The sequence below is a fragment of the Mya arenaria genome, chromosome 9 (assembly GCF_026914265.1).
Source record: "Mya arenaria isolate MELC-2E11 chromosome 9, ASM2691426v1".
NCBI lineage: Eukaryota > Metazoa > Mollusca > Bivalvia > Myida > Myidae > Mya > Mya arenaria.
In genome coordinates, this window is record NC_069130.1 from 20,318,635 (window position 1) to 20,346,351 (window position 27,717).

The following is a 27,717-nucleotide window of genomic DNA, read 5'->3' on the forward strand; positions in this document are numbered from 1 at the left end:
TGGACACCAAGCCGGACAAGTGGGTTTTCTCCGGGTACTCCGGTTTCCCCCATATCACAAGACCACACTCTCGCGCAACATCGTGCCAACGATAGTGACTTAGTTTAAGCTAGCATAGCTTTCTTCACAATCGTTGTAAAATATATAACGTTTAAACTAAAGTGAATTAAATAAATGATGTATGATCATAAAGTTATTTTTGATATTTAATATCAGCCATATTCTTTATTTGTGACATGTTTGTAAGTTCACTGATTCAAGAGTAGACATTATTTACCTTCTGAAATGAAGCGTTTCATTTCAATACTGAACCACGGAAATGCAATTGATTGCACGGCTCTCTAATACTTTATTATTTATGATGATCAGTTATTGTTTTATTCAAACTGTTCTTGCAATTTATGTGCAGAGTATTCCTCGCACCAGTTTCAATATGTCATTTGAAATCATGTCGGCAAGAGTCATCGTAACGATATTCGGATTAAATACACTATTATCAATAAATTGTCAATCTTTCTTCTCAGTTTTAAACTTCCATAGTGAGTTGGTTGCACCATTAAATGGCAACATTTCCACTATGTATTATGTCGGAGTAAGTTTTACTTATTGCAAAACCATGTTTGAAGAAACAAATAATTCTTATAATGTGATGAATTATAAACGTCTGTACACGTTATGTGAAATACATGGAAATACTGGCGCAAACGGTGAAACTACGCTGGACTCGGATGCTTTGGGATCGGTCACCATCTTTAAATACAGAACAGGTAAGATGTGCCCAGATCCTGCCTTTCGCGCACATATATTCCACGGTTTCAAACTGCACGGTTTGGAACAATTATCATTTGTTCAGGTTTTGAATAAGAAAGAACCATTAAAGACAAAAGAGCAATGGAATACGAATGCAAACACAAGTATATATATTTAATATCATTGCGGTACGGTCTTGATACAAGTCGGCAACATTCATCGTGTAGTGACAACCCATTTTACAGCCAATTTGATAAACGAGACAATATTTTTATGCCAGTTTTCTTTACAGAAAGCGGAAATTTAGCTTTGGACAAACATGCCAAGCAAAGTTCGCAATCAGCCCAAGACTCAGCCTCAGTTGCAGGGCTGGCGGTCGACGGAGATAAAACTACGGACTATCATAAAAAAATTAACGACTCTGTATGGATCTTTCACTGCTCGCATACCGCAAAAAATACCACTGGACAATGGTGGATGGTGGATCTTGAGGATATGTTCCAAGTGTCTGATATCGTTGTCTGGGGAAGAGTTGATTGCTGTTGTAAGATATATACTAGAATTTATACTTATGGTAGATTTTACACAACTAGGACTATGCAGCTGGGTTAACTAACTATTGGCTATCACGATGAAAGTGTGTAGATTTACTTTACTTTGGTACGTCTTTAGAATAACGAAGATGTCTTCTTGAAAGAGCTTTATAAAATATCGTATATACAACAAAGAATCAAAGAACAAAACAAGTCAAAGCCTATGGTTGTTCTTAAAATTCTTTATAAGAGACAGGAAATGCAAATGTCGATTAAAGTAGTAAACCGACACTATCAAGGAAGCCAAACTTAAGGATTGTAAATTACTAATGGTGCATTTATTCAAATGTTCTGTTTATTCGAAAAACGCGATCCTAACCTAATGTTCTTTTTTCCCCTTTGATTCTGCTTTCCACGTGTTTAGGAATTAAAGTCGTTCATGTTATATTAAAGGAAGCTGTTCGCTTATCATTTATTTTGATAAAAAGAATGGCCGATATTAAAAAGTCCCCTTCCAGGGTGGAGCATGACCTAGTTAATCAGAGTGCAAACGATTTGCGGCCCATACAATATCGTCAGTACGTCAATGTTTTGCCTATAGGAAAGTTTTGGAAAATTTCATTACTTAGGACGCGTTAAACAGTTTTACCTGCATTGAAGAAGAAAGTAGACCTCATTTTTTTTATAAAATAACCTTTTGAATGTCTGGTCTGTCAATATTTAAAAATAATTCATCCTAATGTTTTAAAACCCATACTAATTAAATGTATTAGTAAATAAAGTATTATGAGATAACCAGAAACTCCAACATCAGAATGTAAACTGTGAATGCTTAAGTTTTTAGCATAATTTTATCAAAATCGCAAAGCTCTTCTCCCTAAAATAGCACGCACAATATCAAATGAAAGTCATTATTGTTGATAATTATAATGTAATAATTATATTTGTTTTTGTGAACACACTTTAATGCTATGAGCAAATTGAACGGGGATAGAAATACTATACATAATGAAAGAATAATCTGGAAGTCTTTTGTATGATATTTGCAAAAAAAAAAAAAAAGCTCAAAGTTAGTTTCTCAAAACTCCTTTTGTCCCTGCTCGTCAAGCGAGATTACTGCGAGATTGAGAAACAAATAGGAAATTGCCATAGTACCGTGTAACCTTTATCTATTCGGGGGGTAAATTAGTATTTAAAATCAATATTAAAAAAAAACACAATATTCAGGGCCAATATTCGCTTCAAATAACTTTAGGGTGAATGAATGAACCCTTGTTTCTCAAACAAACTGTACTATATGTGCCTGCGGTACTTGATGGAATCAGAATTTTGGGATATATAACACTTTTAGACTTTTTTGTACTCTAAACTTTTGTTCCATAAAATGAATAAGGAAGCACCCCAAAAAATACAATATTTACTTTACTAAATTAATGCCAAACATGCATGTATTTGCAAGGGCATCAGACCAAAGGGCTCATTGCACTATATAAGAGGGCAACGACCTGATTGCCTCGTTCATAACTTTTGAAAGTGAATGCTTTATGATTTGGCATTTTGACTTATAACTTTATGCAATTTTAATTATGACTTGATCAAAAGTGTAAAATCAAATAAAAAGAAAAACAATAACGTTACAAAACGTCAAACGCGGTAAATTGTCCATGTTCGAACGATCAATTTAACGCCAACCGTGATTCTAAATTACAGCGCATTATGACGTGTGTCAACAACACTTACGGGCGATTTGAAGGTTTTTTACAGACCCTTACCTAAACCTTTTTTGCATTCTATGTATAAAGCGTTGATACAGGCATTCGCACGATCCCTAAGGTCTGAGTTTCCCATCCGCATTAGAAACACATGAACGAGAGTGAAAGTCTCAAATCTTGTTTGCAATAATAAAAATTACAAATGTCTACAAAAAACATCAATGACGTTGATAATGTTGTGAACTTCAATAATGTTCTAAACAATTTGCACATTGGGTTATATTTGCAGGGGATGACAAGATTAAAGGCCTCATGGCTGCCGTTGGTGTAGGGGTGACGGGCATGCAACCATGTGGGGAACCAATCCAAGGCCCGAGCTCAGAAAACCCCTTCAACTTCACATGCACGCCTAGTCTGATTGGAAGGTTTGTGAAAATCTACCGGGATGATTCGATGCCTATTTCCCTTTGTGAAGTGGAAATATACAGCTAAGTTTGAGTAATACAAACACACTGAAAAGTGTTATTGAAGCAACACGGACGAATCCAGAAACAAATCAATAATTACTATTACGAAAACGTAAAGAACACTGAGCTCCTTACTGCATCGTGGTGAACGAGCAGCAATCCCACATACATTAAGCTCTGTTCCTTCAATGTTTCCGTCTGACTTGTTGAAACTCTAACTGTTTAAAGACCCGCTGACACAGATATAAGAAAAAAAAAACATAATATGTAAATAAGGTGTAATTAGCGATCTTGATTTTTTGTGTATTTATATGTGTTTGGCTAGTGCATTGTGTGGGACCAAAAACAAACAGTAATGGCAACATCCAACTTCTGGTCAAACTTTCATAAGAACAACTTTCCCTATTGTATCAAAATGTATCTTGCAGATTATAAACCCAAGTTAATGCCCCGATCAATCATCAAATAACAGCAACTTCGTTCATTGCTCTATCGGAGAAGGTGGAACGTGTGTTTCATATGTTATGTTTTGATTTTATAGAGTTCTGTAGCCAATTGTATAAAACTAAACTAGTTCATTCTTTGGTCTGGTCAAAGTTAACCCGACTGCAACCGGAAACACTTTTTCCAATGACGTCACAATAACGCGGGAAAAGATCAACCACTTTAAATCACTTTTAAACGTAAAATTGAAACACTTTTGGCAACAATACATTTAAAATATAATAAATTAACTCTTTCTAAAATGTTGATTTATATTTTACGGGACCTGCTGACACAATACAAACAATAACAAGATCAATAGTTTTCATGTATATTGTTATGCGATGAATTGCGATCCGAACATATCCGAAGATGTTGCGTTCATCGATTGATAAACGCAATTGCCGAAAGGCAGTTCATTGACGGAATGGAAGTTGAGGTGTAAATATTGGCACATAACTTAACTACATTCCTATATCGTGCTTGTAAATTTGAATTATGTGATGTCATACTATTTAAGTAAAATGCATACATAATGTTGAATAAATCCAAATCGTCACAAAAAAGAAAAGAAAAAAGCTTTTTATCTGGAAAAGAAATACCTATATTCAATTCGTGAAACCGAGGATAATGGAAATCTGACAGTGTTTGAAGAAACTTGACAAGTTATTAATTTTTAATCATCTTTGGAATACCTCTAGGGGGCAATACATAATTTTCCGGACACACTGTCAGTATGAGATTCTCTACCATTATTTGATTCATATCAACGTTCCTCTGTGCACGATCCATAGCAACACCACCTATAAATAATGTATTATAACATTTAAACATAATAATGCCATTCATCGACGCTCGAACGCAGTTTCTCCGATTTCCATTTACATCATATTTTATTGACAATGATTTTAATTGTTTGTCGTTTAGCTATATATTTTTGTATCAGTTAGCATATTTGATTTTCATTCTGAGGCTAACATTTCATAACGCACCTTTTCGTTTTTGAAATACAGCCGTGTTTCCATGGATGGAATCGGCGATATGTAATGCTGACATTTTATTACGAGTAAATACTCAATTGTATAGTAAAAATATCATCATAAATATGAGATGTTCCTTAATCTCACTTTTTTGACCATTTGTTAGCTTGTTACTGGCAAAGCTTTGTTAATTCTGAAAACAGCAATTAGTAATTATTGTTATTATGTTTATCATAACCGACTTGAAATAAAGATTATCTTATCTGTTATGTGTTATCTTAGCTGACACTGACATTTAAATGTAACAATACAGGCCAAGCGTGTTTTCTCGTTTCGATATACTACGTCACTACTTAAGGAGAATCAATACGGAACTCCGCGGCCATTTTTATCGAAAACAACCTCGGATGTATATGGGTGGTTTACATACTCAGAAATCGATATGTTTAAGTCCGCTGCAAGAAGATCGCGTAGTAATTTAATTTAGCAGTTAAACTTAATGACTTAACTCTTGGGAATCTTAATAATGTTTGCAATAATACACATCACTGGCAATCAATTTAAACTTGGATCAACAAAGACAAGCTAAAACACTACATTTCATTAATGATTTAATTTAAAATTTTACGAACAACGTCTACTGATGAACCGGCAAACATCCTATGTTGTTTTCGATAAAAATGGCCGTGGTGCTCAGAATGCTAAGACTCATGTATGTTTAATTTATCCATTTACATGTATGTATAGTGTGTTGGTTGCCGTGCGTCTCCGTTTTGCTTTCTCCAATAAACAAGATCAGAATAAGTTTTTGGCTTATATAACTTTCCTCACTAGCTTCATAACAACAGTAATTATTGTTTTTTATGTTTTGCCCTTTCGGGCAGAGGGGGTGGCAGGAATATAGGGGACCTTAGACAACAAGGGGTTCCTGACAGGCGGAACTTTGATATGCCCAGTGAGCCCACCACCCGAGACATAGACTCGGCCAGAACGTTTTCATAGGCTATTTGGATGCAAGGATAATATACGACCAAGATGATTTTGATACATCCATGCTCCGAGGTTGAAATTAAGAGAGCCCCATCAATGAAGGTTGAAATTAAGAGAGCCCCATTTGCAGATGGCCCAGGATGTGCCCGGCGCCTTGGATGAGGAAAAGCATAATTATAAAGGTACATACAAAATCATATACTGCTATTTCGGCTCATATATTTTGTATGGCATTTATAGTTGATGATGTTTTGAAATGCACGTTATCTCTGTCTATTGCCAATGTCGTGTGTCTCGTCGTTGTGTCGTAAACAAACTCAAAGATAAAGTATTGATTGCATAGCTCGTTTTTATTCGACCTTAGCCATGTTCTATCTATAAACGGGATCTTGGATATATGTAAGGTTAGGCCAAACAATGGTTTGGTTAGGTTTACATACTTTTCAAAAACAAAAAAGTATCGGTCGACTTTTTTATAAGGCTTTATATAAGAATGTTATTGTAATCATTGGAGATTTGTGTTAAAGAAATAATCTGTAAACAGCTTTAAAGGTTTTAAACTACATATTAAAACACACACTTAAACAAAATAAATATTGTTTTAACAACTGGCTATAAAAAGGTAGGGCCGGTTTGGTAGGTAGGTAAGCTCGGGAAACAATTTCCATATGTATATTAAGGCACTACTGGGCTTGTGAATGGCAATTGTAGTGACAGAAAAAGCCGACATGTGCTGAAAACATGACGAAACAGCTGAACATTTAAAGATGCACTCTTACTCCCAAATTAGATTCACCACAATTAATACAATTGTTTTAATATACCAAAATGGATGAATAGATATCGAAAACAATGGTTCTAATGAAGGAAACCAAGTTTTATTTGAAAGAAATGTGCATAAAACACATAATTTCTACCTTATGAGACGATGGTAAATCACAGTAAATCTTTTAGCATTCACCAATCAATTGATATTTTTGCGTTTTCAGCTATTAAATACACGGTTACAATCTTGTTATCAGTAATCAATATTTTCCATAAATGCATTATTTAGTCAGTAGTTATAGGTTTAGCAGTCAACATTTATATTTGTTTTACATGTGTATGTATTGATTTTGAATAGGAGTGAACATTTAAATCAGTGGACGTGCAATGATATCTAAACGGATAAGATCACTAATACATTTCTAAGCTTTCCCGATCCAAGGCAAAAACCTTTTATCAATTATTTACATAGCCATAAATTTCTAGTCCTCTGTATTATGCATTTGTCAATGAGAATTATAAAGGGTTTTGTTCGTCAGTTTTGAATAAACCTCTTTTTACATTAAAAGCGTAAGCACTAAAGTCAACATTTAATTTTACATTGCAATTACATACGCTACGCCAGTAAAACCACTTGTTATACGTTTGAAATCATTGCTGACGCTAATGCAAACACAAACAGATGTACTTCATCAGAATAGCACAATTGAGCACAATGAATGGAAAAAATTCGTATTAAAAATGAATCAGTGAAATTCAATGAAGGACATGGATAAAACGTACCCGATGCCATTAAAATGACACTTGAACAATTGAAAATTAACTATCACTTAAGTTAGGTAAATGTATTTTCTAAACAAAATTTTACCATAAAGGCCTTCAAGTGTAAGTGAAGACATAATATACTTCACCATTATCATTTCCCCTAGTGGCCTTCCAGTGTAAGTGAAGATATGATATACTTCACCATTATCATTCCCCCTAGAGGCCTTCCAGTGTAAGTAAAGACATAATTACTTCACCATTATAATCCCCCAAGTGGCCTTCCAGTGTAAGTGAATATATGATAAAGTTCACCATTAATATTCCCCCAAGTGACATTCGAGTGTCCGAAAATATATAAAAAAGTTCACCATAAACATTCCCCACCGTGACATTCCAGTGTACATAAATATATAATAAATAACATCAACATTCCCCATAGTGACCTTTCAGTATAAATAAAGATACAATGTAGTTCATCACTAACGCCACTAACGTAAAGATATAATTTACTTCACCATTAAAATTTCCTCCAGTGGCCTTCCTGTGTCCGTAAGAATATAATATACTTCACCATTACCATTTCCTCCAGTGGCCTTCCTGTGTCCGTAAGAATATAATATACTTCGCCATTAACATTTCCTCCAGTGGCTCTCCTGTGTCCGAAAAATACTATTCTTCACCATTACCATTTCCCCTAGTGGCCTTGGTGTGTCCGTAAAGAAATAATATACTTCACTATTAACATTTCCACTAGTGGCCGTCGTGCGTCCGTTACAATATATTATTTCACCAATAACATTTCCCCTAGTCCCCTTCGTATTTCCGTAAATATGTATATACTTCACCATTAACATTTCCTCCGGTGGCCTTCCTGTGTCCGTAAAGATAAAATATATTTCACCATTACCATTTCCTCCAGTGGCTCTCCTGTGTCCGTAAAGAAATAATATATTTCACCATTACCATTTCCTCCAGTGGCCTTCCTGTGTCCGTAAGAATATACATGTAATATACTTCGCCATTAACATTTCCTCCAGTGGCTCTCCTGTGTCCGAGATATGCTATACTTCACCATTACCATTTCCCGTAGTGGACTTCGTGTGTCCAGTGGATATAATATACTCCTCCATTAACATTTCCCTTATTGGCATTCCTGTGCCCGTAAAGATATAATATACGTACTTCACCATTAACATGTCCACTAGTGGCCTTCTTGTGTCCGTAAATATATTGTTTTGTTCACCATCAACATTCCCCCTAGTGGCATTCCAGTGTCCGTAAAATAGTTTATTGTTCACCATTAACATTTCCCTTACGGTTCTTCATGTGTCCGTAAAGATATTCTGTACTCCGTCATCAACATTCACCCTAGTGGCCTTTCTGTGTCCGTAACGATATTGTTTTGTTAACCATTTACATCTCCCCTAGTAGCCTACCTGTTTCCGTAAAGACATTCTATTGTCCACCATTAACATTTCCCCTAGTGGCTTCCCGTCGGTATATAGATTGTTTTGTTCACTATTAACATTTCCCGTAGTGGCCTTACAGTGTCAGTAATGATATAACATAGTTCGCCATTTACATTTCCCGTGGTGGCATTCCTGTGTCAGAAAATATAATGCATTGTTCACTATTAAAATTCCTCATAGTGGCCTTCAAGTGTCCGTATAGATATTGTATTGTTTACCATCAACATTCCCCTAGTGGCCTTCCTAGTGGCCTTCCTGTGTCCGAAAAAGATATTGTATAGTTCACTATAAACATTTCCCCTAGTGGCCTTCCTGTGTCGTACAAAGATATTGTATAGTTCACTATAAACATTTCCCCTAGTGGCCTTCCTGTGTCCTACAAAGATATTGTATAGTTCCCTATAAACATTTCCCCTAGTGGCCTTCCTGTGTCGTACACAGATATTGTATAGTTCACTATAAAAATTTCCCCTAGTGGCCTTCCTGTGTCGTACAAAGATATTGTATAGTTCACTATAACCATTTCCCCTAGTGGCCTTCATGTGTCCTACAAAGATATTGTATAGTTCCCTATAAACATTTCCCCTAGTGGCCTTCCTGTGTCGTACAAAGATATTGTATAGTTCACTATAAACATTTCCCCTAGTGGCCTTCCTGTGTCGTACAAAGATATTGTATAGTTCACTATAAACATTTCCCCTAGTGGCCTTCCTGTATCGTACAAAGATATTGTATAGTTCCCTATAAACATTTCCCCTAGTGGCCTTCCTGTGTCGTACAAAGATATTGTATAGTTCACTATAAACATTTCCCCTAGTGGCCTTCCTGTGTCGTACAAAGATATTTATAGTTCACTATAAACATTTCCCCTAGTGGCCTTCCTGTGTCGTACAAAGATATTGTATAGTTTACCATTAACATTTCCCCTAGTGGCCTTCCTGTGTCCTACAAAGATATTGTATAGTTCCCTATAAACCTTTCCCCTAGTGGCCTTCCTGTGTCGTACACAGATATTGTATAGTTCACTATAAACATTTCCCCTAGTGGCCTTCCTGTGTCGTACAAAGATATTGTATAGTTCACTATAAACATTTCCCCTAGTGGCCTTCCTGTGTCGTACAAAGATATTGTATAGTTCACTATAAACATTTCCCCTAGTGGCCTTCCTGTATCGTACAAAGATATTGTATAGTTCCCTATAAACATTTCCCCTAGTGGCCTTCCTGTATCGTACAAAGATATTGTATAGTTCACTATAAACATTTCCCCTAGTGGCCTTCCTGTGTCGTACACAGATATTGTATAGTTCCCTATAAACCTTTCCCCTAGTGGCCTTCCTGTATCGTACAAAGATATTGTATAGTTTACCATTAACATTTCCCCTAGTGGCCTTCCTGTGTCGTACAAAGATATTGTATAGTACCCTATAAACATTTCCCCTAGTGGCCTTCATGTGTCCTACAAAGATATTGTATAGTTCCCTATAAACATTTCCCCTAGTGGCCTTCCTGTGTCGTACAAAGATATTGTATAGTTCACTATAAACATTTCCCCTAGTGGCCTTCCTGTGTCGTACAAAGATATTTATAGTTCACTATAAACATTTCCCCTAGTGGCCTTCCTGTGTCCTACAAAGATATTGTATAGTTCCCTATAAACATTTCCCCTAGTGGCCTTCCTGTATCGTACAAAGATATTGTATAGTTTACCATTAACATTTCCCCTAGTGGCCTTCATGTGTCGTACAAAGATATTGTATAGTTCCCTATAAACATTTCCCCTAGTGGCCTTTCTGTGTCGTACAAAGATATTGTATAGTTTACCATTAACATTTTCCCTAGTGGCCTTCCTGTGTCCTACAAAGATAATTGTAAAGTTCCCATAAACATTTCCCTTAGTGGACTTCCTGTGTCCTACAAAGATATTGTAAAGTTCACTATAAACATTTCCCCTAGTGGCCTTCCTGTGTCCTACAAAGATATTGTATAGTTCACTATAAACATTTCCCCTAGTGGCCTTCCTGTGTCCTACAAAGATATTGTATAGTTCACTATAAACATTTCCCCTAGTGGCCTTCCTGTGTCGTACAAAGATATTGTATAGTTCACTATAAACATTTCCCCTAGTGGCCTTCCTGTGTCCTACAAAGATATTGTATAGTTCACTATAAACATTTCCCCTAGTGGCCTTCCTGTGTCGTACAAAGATATTGTATAGTTCACTATAAACATTTCCCCTAGTGGCCTTCCTGTGTCCTACAAAGATATTGTATAGTTCACTATAAACATTTCCCCTAGTGGCCTTCCTGTGTCGTACAAAGATATTGTATAGTTCACTATAAACATTTCCCCTAGTGGCCTTCCTGTGTCCTACAAAGATATTGTATAGTTCCCTATAAACATTTCCCCTAGTGGCCTTCCTGTGTCCTACAAAGATATTGTATAGTTCACTATAAACATTTCCCCTAGTGGCCTTCCTGTGTCGTACAAAGATATTGTATAGTTCACTATAAACATTTCCCCTAGTGGCCTTCATGTGTCCTACAAAGATATTGTATAGTTCCCCATAAACATTTCCCCTAGTGGCCTTCCTGTGTCCTACAAAGATATTGTATAGATCCCTATAAACATTTGCCCTAGTGGCCTTCCTGTGTCGTACAAAGATATTGTATAGTTCACTATAAACATTTCCCCTAGTGGCCTTCATGTGTCCGAAAAAGATATTGTATAGTTCACTATAAATATTTCCCCTAGTGGCCTTCATGTGTCCTACAAAGATATTGTATAGTTCCCTATAAACATTTCCCCTAGTGGCCTTCCTGTGTCGTACAAAGATATTGTATAGTTCACTATAAACATTTCCCCTTGTGGCCTTCATGTGTCCTACAAAGATATTGTATAGTTTACCATTAACATTTCCCCTAGTGGCCTTCATGTGTCGTACAAAGATATTGTATAGTTCACTATAAACATTTCCCCTAGTGGCCTTCCTGTGTCGTACAAAGATATTGTATAGTTCACTATAAACATTTCCCCTAGTGGCCTTCCTGTGTCCTACAAAGATATTGTATAGTTCCCTATAAACATTTCCCCTAGTGGCCTTCCTGTGTCGTACACAGATATTGTATAGTTCACTATAAACATTTCCCCTAGTGGCCTTCCTGTGTCGTACAAAGATATTGTATAGTTCACTATAAACATTTCCCCTAGTGGCCTTCATGTGTCCTACAAAGATATTGTATAGTTCCCTATAAACATTTCCCCTAGTGGCCTTCCTGTGTCGTACAAAGATATTGTATAGTTCACTATAAACATTTCCCCTAGTGGCCTTCCTGTGTCGTACAAAGATATTGTATAGTTCACTATAAACATTTCCCCTAGTGGCCTTCCTGTATTGTACAAAGATATTGTATAGTTCACTATAAACATTTCCCCTAGTGGCCTTCCTGTGTCCTACAAAGATATTGTATAGTTCCCTATAAACCTTTCCCCTAGTGGCCTTCCTGTGTCCTACAAAGATATTGTATAGTTTACCATTAACATTTCCCCTAGTGGCCTTCCTGTGTCCTACAAAGATATTGTATAGTTCCCTATAAACCTTTCCCCTAGTGGCCTTCCTGTGTCCTACAAAGATATTGTATAGTTTACCATTAAGATTTCCCCTAGTGGCCTTCATGTGTCCTACAAAGATATTGTATAGTTCCCTATAAACATTTCCCCTAGTGGCCTTCCTGTGTCGTACAAAGATATTGTATAGTTCCCTATAAACATTTCCCCTAGTGGCCTTCCTGTGTCGTACAAAGATATTGTATAGTTCACTATAAACATTTCCCCTAGTGGCCTTCCTGTGTCGTACAAAGATATTGTATAGTTCACTATAAACATTTCCCCTAGTGGCCTTCCTGTGTCCTACAAAGATATTGTATAGTTCCCTATAAACCTTTCCCCTAGTGGCCTTCCTGTATCGTACAAAGATATTGTATAGTTTACCATTAACATTTCCCCTAGTGGCCTTCCTGTGTCGTACAAAGATATTGTATAGTTCCCTATAAACATTTCCCCTAGTGGCCTTCCTGTGTCCTACAAAGATATTGTATAGTTCCCTATAAACATTTCCCCTAGTGGCCTTCCTGTATCGTACAAAGATATTGTATAGTTTACCATTAACATTTCCCCTAGTGGCCTTCATGTGTCGTACAAAGATATTGTATAGTTCACTATAAACATTTCCCCTAGTGGCCTTCCTGTTTCGTACAAAGATATTGTATAGTTCACTATAAACATTTCCCCTAGTGGCCTTCCTGTATCGTACAAAGATATTTATAGTTCCCTATAAACATTTCCCCTAGTGGCCTTCATGTGTCCTACAAAGATATTGTATAGTTCACTATAAACATTTCCCCTAGTGGCCTTCCTGTATCGTACAAAGATATTTATAGTTCCCTATAAACATTTCCCCTAGTGGCCTTCCTGTGTCGTACAAAGATATTGTATAGTTCACTATAAACATTTCCCCTAGTGGCCTTCCTGTATCGTACAAAGATATTTATAGTTCCCTATAAACATTTCCCCTAGTGGCCTTCCTGTATCGTACAAAGATATTTATAGTTCACTATAAACATTTCCCCTAGTGGCCTTCCTGTATCGTACAAAGATATTTATAGTTCCCTATAAACATTTCCCCTAGTGGCCTTCCTGTGTCGTACAAAGATATTGTATAGTTCACTATAAACATTTCCCCTAGTGGCCTTCCTGTGTCCTACAAAGATATTGTATAGTTCCCTATAAACATTTCCCCTAGTGGCCTTCCTGTATCGTACAAAGATATTGTATAGTTTACCATTAACATTTCCCCTAGTGGCCTTCATGTGTCGTACAAAGATATTGTATAGTTCCCTATGAAAATTTCCCCGAGTGGCCTTCATGTGTCGTACAAAGATATTGTATAGTTTACCATTAACATTTCCCCTAGTGGCCTTCATGTGTCGTACAAAGATATTGTATAGTTCCCTATAAACATTTCCCCTAGTGGCCTTTCTGTGTCCTACAAATATATTGTATAGTTCCCTATAAACATTTCCCCTAGTGGCCTTCCTGTGTCATACAAAGATATTGTATAGTTCACTATAAACATTTCCCCTAGTGGCCTTCATGTGTCCTACAAAGATATTGTATAGTTCCCTATAAACATTTCCCCTAGTGGCCTTCCTGTGTCGTACAAAGATATTGTATAGTTCCCTATAAACATTTCCCCTAGTGGCCTTCCTGTATCGTACAAAGATATTGTATAGTTCACTATAAACATTTCCCCTAGTGGCCTTCCTGTGTCGTACAAAGATATTGTATTGTTCACTATAAACATTTCCCCTAGTGGCCTTCCTGTGTCCTACAAAGATATTGTATAGTTCCCTATAAACATTTCCCCTAGTGGCCTTCCTGTGTCGTACACAGATATTGTATAGTTCACTATAAACATTTCCCCTAGTGGCCTTCCTGTGTCGTACAAAGATATTGTATAGTTCCCTATAAACATTTCCCCTAGTGGCCTTCATTTGTTCTACAAAGATATTGTATAGTTCACTATAAACATTTCCCCTAGTGGCCTTCATGTGTTCTACAAAGATATTGTATAGTTCACTATAAACATTTCCCCTAGTGGCCTTCATGTGTCCTACAAAGATATTGTATAGTTCACTATAAACATTTCCCCTAGTGGCCTTCCTGTGTCGTACAAAGATATTGTATAGTTCACTATAAACATTTCCCCTAGTGGCCTTCATGTGTCCTACAAAGATATTATATAGTTCACTATAAACATTTCCCCTAGTGGCCTTCCTGTGTCCTACAAAGATATTGTATAGTTCACTATAAACATTTCCCCTAGTGGCCTTCATGTGTCCTACAAAGATATTGTATAGTTCACTATAAACATTTCCCCTAGTGGCCTTCATGTGTCCTACAAAGATATTGTATAGTTCACTATAAACATTTCTCCTAGTGGCCTTCCTGTGTCGTACAAAGATATTGTATAGTTCACTATAAACATTTCCCCTAGTGGCCTTCATGTGTCCTACAAAGATATTGTATAGTTCACTATAAACATTTCCCCTAGTGGCCTTCCTGTGTCCTACAAACATATTGTAAAGCTCACCATAAACTTTTCCCTTAGTGGCCTTCCTGTGTCGTACAAAGATATTGTATAGTTCACTATAACCATTTCCCCTAGTGGCCTTCCTGTGTCGTACAAAAATATTGTATAGTTTACCATTAACATTTCCTTTAGTGGCCTTCATGTGTCGGAAAAAGATATTGTAAAGTTCACTATAAACATTTCCCCTAGTGGCCTTCATGTGTCCTACAAAGATATTGTATAGTTCACTATAAACATTTCCCCTAGTGGCCTTCCTGTATTGTACAAAGATATTGTATAGTTCACTATAAACATTTCCCCTAGTGGCCTTCCTGTGTCGTACAAAGATATTGTATAGTTCCCTATAAACATTTCCCCTAGTGGCCTTCCTGTGTCCTACAAAGATATTGTATAGTTTACCATTAACATTTCCCCTAGTGGCCTTCCTGTGTCCTACAAAGATATTGTATAGTTCCCTATAAACCTTTCCCCTAGTGGCCTTCCTGTGTCCTACAAAGATATTGTATAGTTTACCATTAAGATTTCCCCTAGTGGCCTTCATGTGTCCTACAAAGATATTGTATAGTTCCCTATAAACATTTCCCCTAGTGGCCTTCCTGTGTCGTACAAAGATATTGTATAGTTCCCTATAAACATTTCCCCTAGTGGCCTTCCTGTGTCGTACAAAGATATTGTATAGTTCACTATAAACATTTCCCCTAGTGGCCTTCCTGTGTCGTACAAAGATATTGTATAGTTCACTATAAACATTTCCCCTAGTGGCCTTCCTGTGTCCTACAAAGATATTGTATAGTTCCCTATAAACCTTTCCCCTAGTGGCCTTCCTGTATCGTACAAAGATATTGTATAGTTTACCATTAACATTTCCCCTAGTGGCCTTCCTGTGTCGTACAAAGATATTGTATAGTTCCCTATAAACATTTCCCCTAGTGGCCTTCCTGTGTCCTACAAAGATATTGTATAGTTCCCTATAAACATTTCCCCTAGTGGCCTTCCTGTATCGTACAAAGATATTGTATAGTTTACCATTAACATTTCCCCTAGTGGCCTTCATGTGTCGTACAAAGATATTGTATAGTTCACTATAAACATTTCCCCTAGTGGCCTTCCTGTTTCGTACAAAGATATTGTATAGTTCACTATAAACATTTCCCCTAGTGGCCTTCCTGTATCGTACAAAGATATTTATAGTTCCCTATAAACATTTCCCCTAGTGGCCTTCATGTGTCCTACAAAGATATTGTATAGTTCACTATAAACATTTCCCCTAGTGGCCTTCCTGTATCGTACAAAGATATTTATAGTTCCCTATAAACATTTCCCCTAGTGGCCTTCCTGTGTCGTACAAAGATATTGTATAGTTCACTATAAACATTTCCCCTAGTGGCCTTCCTGTATCGTACAAAGATATTTATAGTTCCCTATAAACATTTCCCCTAGTGGCCTTCCTGTATCGTACAAAGATATTTATAGTTCACTATAAACATTTCCCCTAGTGGCCTTCCTGTATCGTACAAAGATATTTATAGTTCCCTATAAACATTTCCCCTAGTGGCCTTCCTGTGTCGTACAAAGATATTGTATAGTTCACTATAAACATTTCCCCTAGTGGCCTTCCTGTGTCCTACAAAGATATTGTATAGTTCCCTATAAACATTTCCCCTAGTGGCCTTCCTGTATCGTACAAAGATATTGTATAGTTTACCATTAACATTTCCCCTAGTGGCCTTCATGTGTCGTACAAAGATATTGTATAGTTCCCTATGAAAATTTCCCCGAGTGGCCTTCATGTGTCGTACAAAGATATTGTATAGTTTACCATTAACATTTCCCCTAGTGGCCTTCATGTGTCGTACAAAGATATTGTATAGTTCCCTATAAACATTTCCCCTAGTGGCCTTTCTGTGTCCTACAAATATATTGTATAGTTCCCTATAAACATTTCCCCTAGTGGCCTTCCTGTGTCATACAAAGATATTGTATAGTTCACTATAAACATTTCCCCTAGTGGCCTTCATGTGTCCTACAAAGATATTGTATAGTTCCCTATAAACATTTCCCCTAGTGGCCTTCCTGTGTCGTACAAAGATATTGTATAGTTCCCTATAAACATTTCCCCTAGTGGCCTTCCTGTATCGTACAAAGATATTGTATAGTTCACTATAAACATTTCCCCTAGTGGCCTTCCTGTGTCGTACAAAGATATTGTATTGTTCACTATAAACATTTCCCCTAGTGGCCTTCCTGTGTCCTACAAAGATATTGTATAGTTCCCTATAAACATTTCCCCTAGTGGCCTTCCTGTGTCGTACACAGATATTGTATAGTTCACTATAAACATTTCCCCTAGTGGCCTTCCTGTGTCGTACAAAGATATTGTATAGTTCCCTATAAACATTTCCCCTAGTGGCCTTCATTTGTTCTACAAAGATATTGTATAGTTCACTATAAACATTTCCCCTAGTGGCCTTCATGTGTTCTACAAAGATATTGTATAGTTCACTATAAACATTTCCCCTAGTGGCCTTCATGTGTCCTACAAAGATATTATATAGTTCACTATAAACATTTCCCCTAGTGGCCTTCCTGTGTCGTACAAAGATATTATATAGTTCACTATAAACATTTCCCCTAGTGGCCTTCATGTGTCCTACAAAGATATTATATAGTTCACTATAAACATTTCCCCTAGTGGCCTTCCTGTGTCCTACAAAGATATTGTATAGTTCACTATAAACATTTCCCCTAGTGGCCTTCATGTGTCCTACAAAGATATTGTATAGTTCACTATAAACATTTCCCCTAGTGGCCTTCATGTGTCCTACAAAGATATTGTATAGTTCACTATAAACATTTCTCCTAGTGGCCTTCCTGTGTCGTACAAAGATATTGTATAGTTCACTATAAACATTTCCCCTAGTGGCCTTCATGTGTCCTACAAAGATATTGTATAGTTCACTATAAACATTTCCCCTAGTGGCCTTCCTGTGTCCTACAAACATATTGTAAAGCTCACCATAAACTTTTCCCTTAGTGGCCTTCCTGTGTCGTACAAAGATATTGTATAGTTCACTATAACCATTTCCCCTAGTGGCCTTCCTGTGTCGTACAAAAATATTGTATAGTTTACCATTAACATTTCCTTTAGTGGCCTTCATGTGTCGGAAAAAGATATTGTAAAGTTCACTATAAACATTTCCCCTAGTGGCCTTCATGTGTCCTACAAAGATATTGTATAGTTCACTATAAACATTTCCCCTAGTGGCCTTCCTGTGTCGTACAAAGATATTGTATAGTTCACTATAAACATTTCCCCTAGTGGCCTTCATGTGTCCTACAAAGATATTGTATAGTTCACTATAAACATTTCCCCTAGTGGCCTTCCTGTGTCCTACAAACATATTGTAAAGCTCACCATAAACTTTTCCCTTAGTGGCCTTCCTGTGTCGTACAAAGATATTGTATAGTTCACTATAACCATTTCCCCTAGTGGCCTTCCTGTGTCGTACAAAAATATTGTATAGTTTACCATTAACATTTCCCCTAGTGGCCTTCATGTGTCCGACAAAGACAGTGTATAGTTCACCATCAACATTTCCCCTAGTGGCCTTCATGTGTCCGACAAAGACAGTGTATAGTTTACCATCAACATTTCCCCTAGTGGCCTTCATGTGTCCGACAAAGACAGTGTATAGTTCACCATTAACAGTTCCCCTATTTGCATCTCGTGTCTGTAAAGATGTTCTATAGTGTACTTACCATTAACATTTTCCCTTAGTGGCCTTCGTGTGTAAGCTATCCTTTAATTTACTATTTAACATTCTCTATAGCGGCCTTCCAATGTCTATAAAGACAAACTGTAGTTCAGAATTTACTTTCGCCCTTGTGGCCTTCCAGTGTAAGGTATAAAATAGTTCACCATTAGCGTTTCCCATAGTGGCCTTCCAGAGTTAATAAAGATATAGTACAGTTCATCATTAACAGTATAGATATAGTATAGTTCACCATTAACATTCCTTATAGTAGCATTCCAGTATAAGATGTAATTTAATTTGGTTATAGTTGTATTAACATAATTTATTTTTAATTATCTTTGTATTCTTTTATAAACTTTTCTGGAAAAAAAATCCGTTTCTGAGTATGCAAGAACATATATCATATTGGTGAAACGTACATTATTTGTGTTTTATAACGTCAACATTCATGAAAAACATACAAATTATCTGAGACAACATCAACTTGAAGGCAAAAACAGATGGAGCAAAAACTACAAAAAACTGCCATTAAAATGTGTTGTTTTCTGCGCTACAAGTGTTTAAGACATATACGCTTAAACATAACATGTTTTTAAAGTAACTGATCGTTCCAAGGCGGTTCTAACAATCCTTGATATACACACTTAGTTTTTATATAGTATATATATACTGTTTTGTTTGTTTAGTTCTGTGTTGTTGTTCCATGTTTCTTGTTTGTGATTGTTCGTTTTTGTGTCTTTGGCGTTTACCCTCTGCCATTAAACGGGTGTTTATGTTTAAACTTTCGGCTACTGAGCTTGTTTCTGTAGTTTTTCATATAAATATTGTTTAATGATTTGAACCTTCCGATAACGAAGTTCGAAATATTGTCATCTATATGAAACAATTGGTGTATGTTTATAAATATTCTATTTATTTCATGTATAATTATTTAAGAGAAAACTAACCACCATGACCAATACTCGCCATAGCGACGTTGATAAACAAGGTCAGCTTAGGTGTTGTCAGCGTGACTTGTATTTATACTCTTCTTTGTTGTTTACCAAAAATAATACTCATATTCAGACTTTTATTTGCAAGGTGATGCTTTAAATCAACACACAAAACCCGATATACTAGGATTGACAATCATACACATACGTTTATTGTAAACAGTTTTATTTTACATCCACGTGACTAGTACCAGTAGGGGAGATGATCTCGGAACAGGGTAAATCCCGGACAGTCGCGAAATTGGCTTTGTTCCAAAAGTAAAATTTCCTGAGATTGTTGAGGTTTTTTTAAAATGGGAATGGAAAGCTTTATATTTACTTATAATTTGTTGAAAAATTCAAATGTAAAAAAGAGAGTTTGAGTGAAAAATATGACGTTAATTTAAACTTTCGTCAAACTGGAATTTGACCTATTTGTACAACTATTGCAGAACCACAGAAAACAAAGATTTCCTATTTTCCAATGATTTAAGACTGCTGACAAAAAATCAGATCGTAGATTTTCATATTTCCGTTCGAAAATGAATGTTTTATGGCTTAAACCGTTACTAACGGTTTAACAAATGCATACAACATCAATTTTTGAACTTTAATATAAAAATCTGCGATCTGATTTTTTGTCAGCAGTCTTATATAACTGGTTTGCATGGATTTACGCAAAAATTGGCTCGTTCCAAGACACAAAATAAAAAAAAAGTTGTCAAAACGTTCAATTTGTGAAAGTGCAGCTTTAATTTCAGCTAAATTTGTTTGTTTCTCAACATATCAGGCAGTTTTCTTCGAAAACAAAATAAAAAAGTGTCCGAGATCTTCTCCTTTATTGGTATGCATACAGAAATGTAAGGGTTGAAGTCTTAATGTGAACATAGGCTTTTTCAGTTCGCCTTCTTCACGATCATCGGCAATTTGTTACAAACCGAGCTGTAAACTTTTACTTCGCAAAGATATATGTAGAGAAATCCTCTCGGTAGAGTTTCTTAAAACGGCCAACAGCAGGGGGCTGCGTGTGAAGTGGAAGGGATTTTCCGAAATCGGTCCCTGGAATTGCTTCCAGCATCATTGCACTACCGTTTTCCTTTAAACCGTTAATTCAGTTTAATCATATTGTATTGCTCTTTTTTGTAAACAGTATAAACTTCATACAAATTACACGTACACACACAGTCAAGTTAAACAAAAGAACAAATGGGTTGGACTACAAATTATTACAACATTAGCTTCAGCCATTTCCAGGCGTCAATATAGTTTAAACTATGATTATACGTAAGTAGAACAGAGAGAACATGTTATTTACTTTAGGAAAAAAGAGAGTTGGTTGCCACAAAACGAGAAAAAAATAATACAATGTAATAACATCGCAGACCATTTATATCGTGATTGAGGGTGATAATTTAAAGAAACGTTTCGTTAATTTTATGTACTTAAGAACTTGAAACGGTCAACCCGACATCAAGGGAAATTACAAATGTTCAACCGTTAACCAACGAAATTTCAAACCTTCAGCGAATTCGAGGGAAAGTTTCAAAGGTTCAAAACGTTCGACCTCATACCAAGGAGGAATTCAAATGTGCACAATCTTATTTTAAGTATTTAAAATTATACTTCGTTCATTATAATACTATAACGACTTTATACAGGTGTTATTATCATTATTAATTCAAGTTAAACTATACGGCGAATATTGGTCGTTCCAACTCAAATTATAGATTTATTAGTGACAGTACTTAAAAGTTCAAAAAAAAAAATGTTACTGGTCCAAAAGCATCTGAGTTAAAGATGCTTGGATGTGTGCGCCAGTATATACATTGATATATATATATATATAACAAAGCGTGTACAACCATTCATAATTCAAAACCATAAAATAATAATATGACAACTAAAGGGACCAGCCCAGGTGTTTTAAAAAAGACACAAAACAACAACAACAAAATATTGAATAGTAATATGAAATGTTCGGTATAATATAAGGAATATAACACACCACTTGGGCCATATGGCATTTTAAGAACCGGCCAGTCAGCCCACGAAGGTGAATTGAACTCGGCTAACCCTCGGTCCATATACACCTTCGTTGGCTGACTGGCCGTTTCTTATAGTGTCATATGGCCCGAAGTCGTGTGTTATATTTCTTAAATATATAAAACAAAGCGTGAACCACCATTCATAATTCATAACCATAAAATAATAATATGAAAACTAAAGGGACCAGAGAAACACACGTATTAAAACCACATGCACACATACAAACACAAATAACAAACTTACACCACTTTCTAAAATACAAACACCAAAAACTTTCCTGACACTCACCAACATTGCTTTACCGTTAAATGATGTGAATATCGCATTGCAAAGGTCAGTGAAACATGATTTCACCGGCATCCGGGTCTAATTTAAAATTATTTTGTTTCGACAACATTGTTTCCATACTCCGTAAACTCACTACGACAAATCATAATGTAAGACATCACTCTGCGCTTGTTGGGCAAATTCATTGTGAAAGGTTGAGATCAAAATTGACAATTGATTTAAAATAACTGATTGAAACTGAGTATCGCGTGATAAGTATTCTCTTTGATAGCAAATAACGTAATCAATAGGAAAACATGGACTTCTTCTGCTGTTAAAAAGATAAAAAGTTTAGAAATCAATGACCTAAAATACAATAAACAATTAATTATTCAGAACGCATGCTTTTATTTTTTCAAACATGTCCTTGTCTACAGAAGCAAAACAGTATAGTAAATTCCTGAGGAGGCTCGCTCTTCCATATCCATATCATACGAGTGGGAACAAACATTAAAGTCACTCCTTCATGATTTTGGACCAAAAACTAGTTTTCGTGGTAATGTATCTGAAAAGTTTAACACTTATTTTATCATTATTTTACTCTGTGTTATCGAAATTGCAAAAAAAAAGTTATAGCATAAAAATGCATTTTGGTTTTAGTGGGGTTTGAACCAACGCCAGTAAAGTCAAGAAACAATTAAAAACAACCGACTAGTCCACACCGCCAGCGGGATTTTAACAAGGATTGATAATTTATTGACCTGTTAAGGATACATTGATAAACATCACGTGATAATGTCAATCAACCAATCACGCAACACCACAACCGTAATTTATTTTCAATCGCTTTATAAACGCTAATGAAAATGGTGGTCTTAAAGGACGATATTTGGGGGAATCAAATTTTGTGAAAGGGTTCCAGCTTTCGGTATTTTTGTTTTAACACTCATGATGATTTGCCGCACTTTATTTCGTAATTAAAAAACTGCATTTTACAATCCATGAGCGAGTTACTTTAACATAGATCAAAGACAGACACCAAAGATATAGGAGATACCGAGTTTGAGCTTATACATAATCAAAAAAGCAATACGCACTTAAAAACATATTTCAATGCGGACTCTGAATATTGTATCATTTCGCAATACACATGCAGACTTATTTGCGGATTTAAACGCCACTAAACATTGATGATATATGAATTTATAATCATTTATTTATCGATCAATGTGTCTTTCGTCTTTGTACATTCAAACAGAATATAATGTTTATATAACTGAATGTCTGACCGATTAAAGAAGCTATTATTCATTAAAGAAAAAATCATACATACGATATGTGGTAAAATCATCTTCAACATTGGGTACCTGCAGTGTCTCGTTAGCAATCAAATTTTGACAGTTGAACTTTCTATTTCGGTATATACTGCCTTGGTAATAATCTGGTGCAGACGTTTTGCTCAATATATTACACGGTGGAGAACCCACGTGACTTTTTTGGTTAAGGTGCACGGCAACAAATGTCAACAAGTCTCGATTCAGGTAAGGTTTTTAAAGATAACTTTCTTAATATTTGGAGATTTTTTTGTAAAATAAAGACCATAAACCCCGCATTTAAGAGTTCTATCAACGGTAATAAAGAACTTTCTCTAATATTCTAAAGTTTTCCTGAAAATCTTGACCAACTGATTTCTCAGAGTTGAAATCTAAGGCAAAGTACACGGCTTTTGACAAATCTATCGCTTTACTTCATGTTAGCCGTAAATAATTCATACACAAATCTTATATTATAAGATGGCGTTATAAAGACCATCGGTATATTTTAGTAATTTGTTTTGCGTAACTATGTATCCTATCCTAACTCTAGGACAACCAATAACTGCACCATTTTGAGAAACCCCTTCTTGAGTGTTGAATGTTCGTCATAATGAATACCATATTCACTAACAGTAACAACGAAAGTGAGGAACAAGTTTTTTAAATCATGCTTTACATACATATATTTATATGAAATACTACATAAAAAAGCTCAGTAGCCAAAAGTTTAAGCTGAAAACCCCGTTTAATGGCACAGGGTAAACGCCAAAGACATAGAACACAAAAACAAACAATCACAAAGCAGAAACATGGAACAACATGGAACAACAACACAAAACTCCACAAACAACACAGTGCATATATACTATATAAAAGAACTAGGTGTGTTTATCAATGATTGTTAGGTTCCGCCATGGAACAATCTAAAATAAAGTAAAAACATAAAAGGTAAATCTTATCAAGGTATGCATTAACTTATTAAACAAGAACTGATCACATCACGAGTAAATATGCTTGCATATTACTGAAAACACAACAGAGACCCCGAAATCCAGACTTAAGAGAACCACAGACTGGCTTGCCAGGACTTCATATTTCACGCTAGAACATTTATGGCAATGATAAGTTTTTTTTAAAATATATTTTTGTAGTTAGGGTTTCAAATTGAGACACACCCCTTCCAATGCTAGTTGGCATTTATATCATTGCTTTTTAATGGGAACACAAGTGCCTGAAAGTAAAACATTAACCGGAAGTATATCTAAATAGTAAAAGTACTTTCACTGAGCATGCTGAAAAGTCAGAGAACCCAGTCATTTAGCATTCAATTTGTAAGTAACTTATTCTCATGAAACGCTTTTAGATAAAAGTGAACGAGCCTGGTGGGTGCGTACGGTGCCGGATGTTGCTCTTGTCTGAGATGTGCGCTTGAGGGCACTTAGAGGTGTGCGGTCGGAACCCGTGTGTGTGTTTCATCATTAATACATTTATTCCAGACGTCTTATACCTCCAAGGTGCTCAATTATTAACTGCAGAAATTACACGCCTGCCTGGTTAATAATCCGTTTTTAATTACTAGCAGGTTCTACTAGTGTTTATTTCAATGACGAGTGTTTCTCGTTGTTGTTTCTATTCATTTAACATAGTATACGTCATTTATTAATATGTGGGGATATCTCATCTTAACGATAATCGGAATAAACAAACTATTATTCACCAATTGTCAATATATTCTCTCAACGTTGAACTTTCACAATGAATTTGTTTTACCCGCACAGGGTGAATTTGTAACATTAACATTTGTCGGAGTGAGTTTTACAGAGTGCAGGAACGCGTTTATCGAAACAAACCATTCTTATAATGTGATGAATTATAAACGGCTTCACACATTATGTGAACTACATGGAAATACTGGCGCAGATTTCCAACCTGTTTTCAACTCGGAAGCTCCGGAGTCCGCAGCGGTATATAAATACAGAAAAGGTAAGGTTTGCTTTTCGCGGAAATAAGTGTAAAGTTGGGCGTCCGTAACCGGTTTTAACCCCTAGTCAGTTCTAACTAGGTTTTCACTGACCATGCCATGGCGGTAGCCTTAACCTTCAATCAATTACGAAATTTTGATAAGTTTCTTGTCGTCTGCCTGTGTGTTTCTTTTTTCGTTTCGTTTATGTTTGGCGTTGACCACTGTGCCTTTAACCATTCGGAGCTCCTCGGCCATTTGTTTTGATCGAAAACAACCTCTGATGTATGTCTGTACATCAGTAGAGGTAGTTCGTAAAATTTTGATTGATATCTTTAATTAAATGTAGTGTTTTAGCTTGTATCTGTTTTTTTTGTTTTTTTTTTCTAATAATTTGGATTTATTCAACAATATGTATGCATTTTACATATCATAGAAAATCATTACATAATACAAATCTTACAAGCATGATATAAGAAAGCAGTTAATTTACGTACCAGTAATATTTGAAATACTACGAATGTACATATAAACCAAGAACGACTGAAAAAAGGGGAAGAAGAAGAAGAAGAAAAATAATAAAAAAGGTCATAGAACATGCATGTAAAAAATGTAATTGTTTATATGATACATTGTATTATTCTTTTGTGTGAAAACTTGAAATCTGAAAAGTGTAGTTACAAGAACAAATTTCTTACAATTGCCCAATCATTTTTAAATTTATCTGAAATATTTGTATTTTCATAAATGTTCCATGCTAACTAAAAGCTATTTCTGAAACCAATTACTATTGGAACACACTTTTTTCTTTTACACAGAAAAATAATTTCTTATATTCTAATAAAAGCGTATCAAATTTGAAGTTATTATTTCCAGAACCTAACAATACAAACATACTGTTAATGACAATACTTGAGTCATTTATATTCAACTGATGTACCATATCCTGCAATACCGGCTGTATTTTATTGCAATCCCAAAAGAGATGTTAAAGAGTTTCTTCATGGCATTCACAATAGGAGCAAATATCATTTTCAACCAGCTTCATTTTATATAATGATGAATTTGTCGGTAATGTTCTATGAAGAATTCTTAATTGTAACCATTGAATATAAGAATCTTTTGTACACTTAAATACACAACTATAGACATTTTTCCAATTAATATAGACATTTTCATATTGTTATAACCATTTGTGTTGACTTGTTGGAATTTCATTATTATTAACAAAGATTTTATATAGAATTCTTTTGTCAAAATTGGGTTTATAAAAGTGTTCATACATGGGTTACTACATTCTAAAAAGTTAAAGTCATCAAGCACAAATTTAGAATGCCTCACATAGGCCTTTATCGCAGAAATTAATCCATTATAGTGTAGAAAATTGACCTTTTTATCAATTATTGCTTCGATTTCCATCAGGCTATATATATTTCCATTGGCATTAAAAACATCTTTCACACAACGTAATCCCTTATTGTATAGGGTATGAATAAATACATACTTTCCATTACCAAACTTGTGGTTATAAAATAATGGCATATGCATATACTGATTAACATTGTCTATACAAAACTTATCTATGTATAACATATATGCATTAATAACATCTTTCAAGAATGTGTTTGACATCTTTTGACAAATAATTTCACAAATTTTCTTTCCACAATTCAACATTTTTTTTTTACATCAAATAATACAGACATTAATTTGAAATATTTACTATTTCCATTCAATATACAATTTATAATCCATTTTATCGTTAAGCTATACATATAACTTGTAACATCAATCATATTAATACCACCTTCTGGAAAATCTTTTTTTAAAATGGTACTCTTAATTTTTGCTTTTCCATTCCACACAAACTCAAGGAATAAATCATTTAACTCTTTAAGAAAATCATTTGTTGGATTTGGTAAATTAATGAAAAGGTGTAATAATGGAAGTAAAATTGACTTAACTACCGTAAGCCTGCCAATTGGTGTGAGTTTCCTTTTTTCCAATACATAATGCTGTTTTTAACTTTTAACAATTTTTCATCAAAATTTATCTTACCCATTTGATTTAAATCCACATCAAAATGTAACCCAAGTAATTTGAATCTAGTATCGCCCCATGATAGTTTAAATTTTGTTTTTATCGATCGTGATGAGTATTTTAGTGGAACTATCCAAACTAATTTGGTTTTATCATAATTAACTTTAAGCCCTGATAATTGTGGAAAATGATACAACAAATCTACCACCGTTCTTACTGTTTCCTCAGTACCATCTAACAGAAGAGATGTATCATCAGCAAATTGTGAGATCTTATTTTCCTCACCATCAATAACAAT

General features: G+C 35.4%; 1 protein-coding gene across 1 annotated transcript; it reads left to right on the top strand.

The window, feature by feature from the left end:
* The first annotated feature begins 422 nt into the window (after positions 1-422).
* Positions 423-5,713, top strand: LOC128203380 (fucolectin-1-like). Its single transcript, XM_052904786.1, has 3 exons — positions 423-767; positions 1,043-1,294; positions 3,285-5,713. The coding sequence occupies exons 1-3, from the start codon at positions 434-436 to the stop codon at positions 3,485-3,487; spliced, it is 789 nt and encodes a 262-aa protein (XP_052760746.1). The 5' UTR covers positions 423-433; the 3' UTR covers positions 3,488-5,713.
* Positions 5,714-27,717: the final 22,004 nt, after the last annotated feature.

Coding starts and splice junctions, on each gene's coding strand:
- LOC128203380 (XM_052904786.1), top strand. CDS start 434: ATGTCATTTGAAATCATGTCGGCAAGAGTCATCGTAACGATATTCGGA. Junction 768..1,042: donor CATCTTTAAATACAGAACAG/GTAAGATGTGCC, acceptor TTTTCTTTACAG/AAAGCGGAAATTTAGCTTTG. Junction 1,295..3,284: donor GGGAAGAGTTGATTGCTGTT/GTAAGATATATA, acceptor TTATATTTGCAG/GGGATGACAAGATTAAAGGC.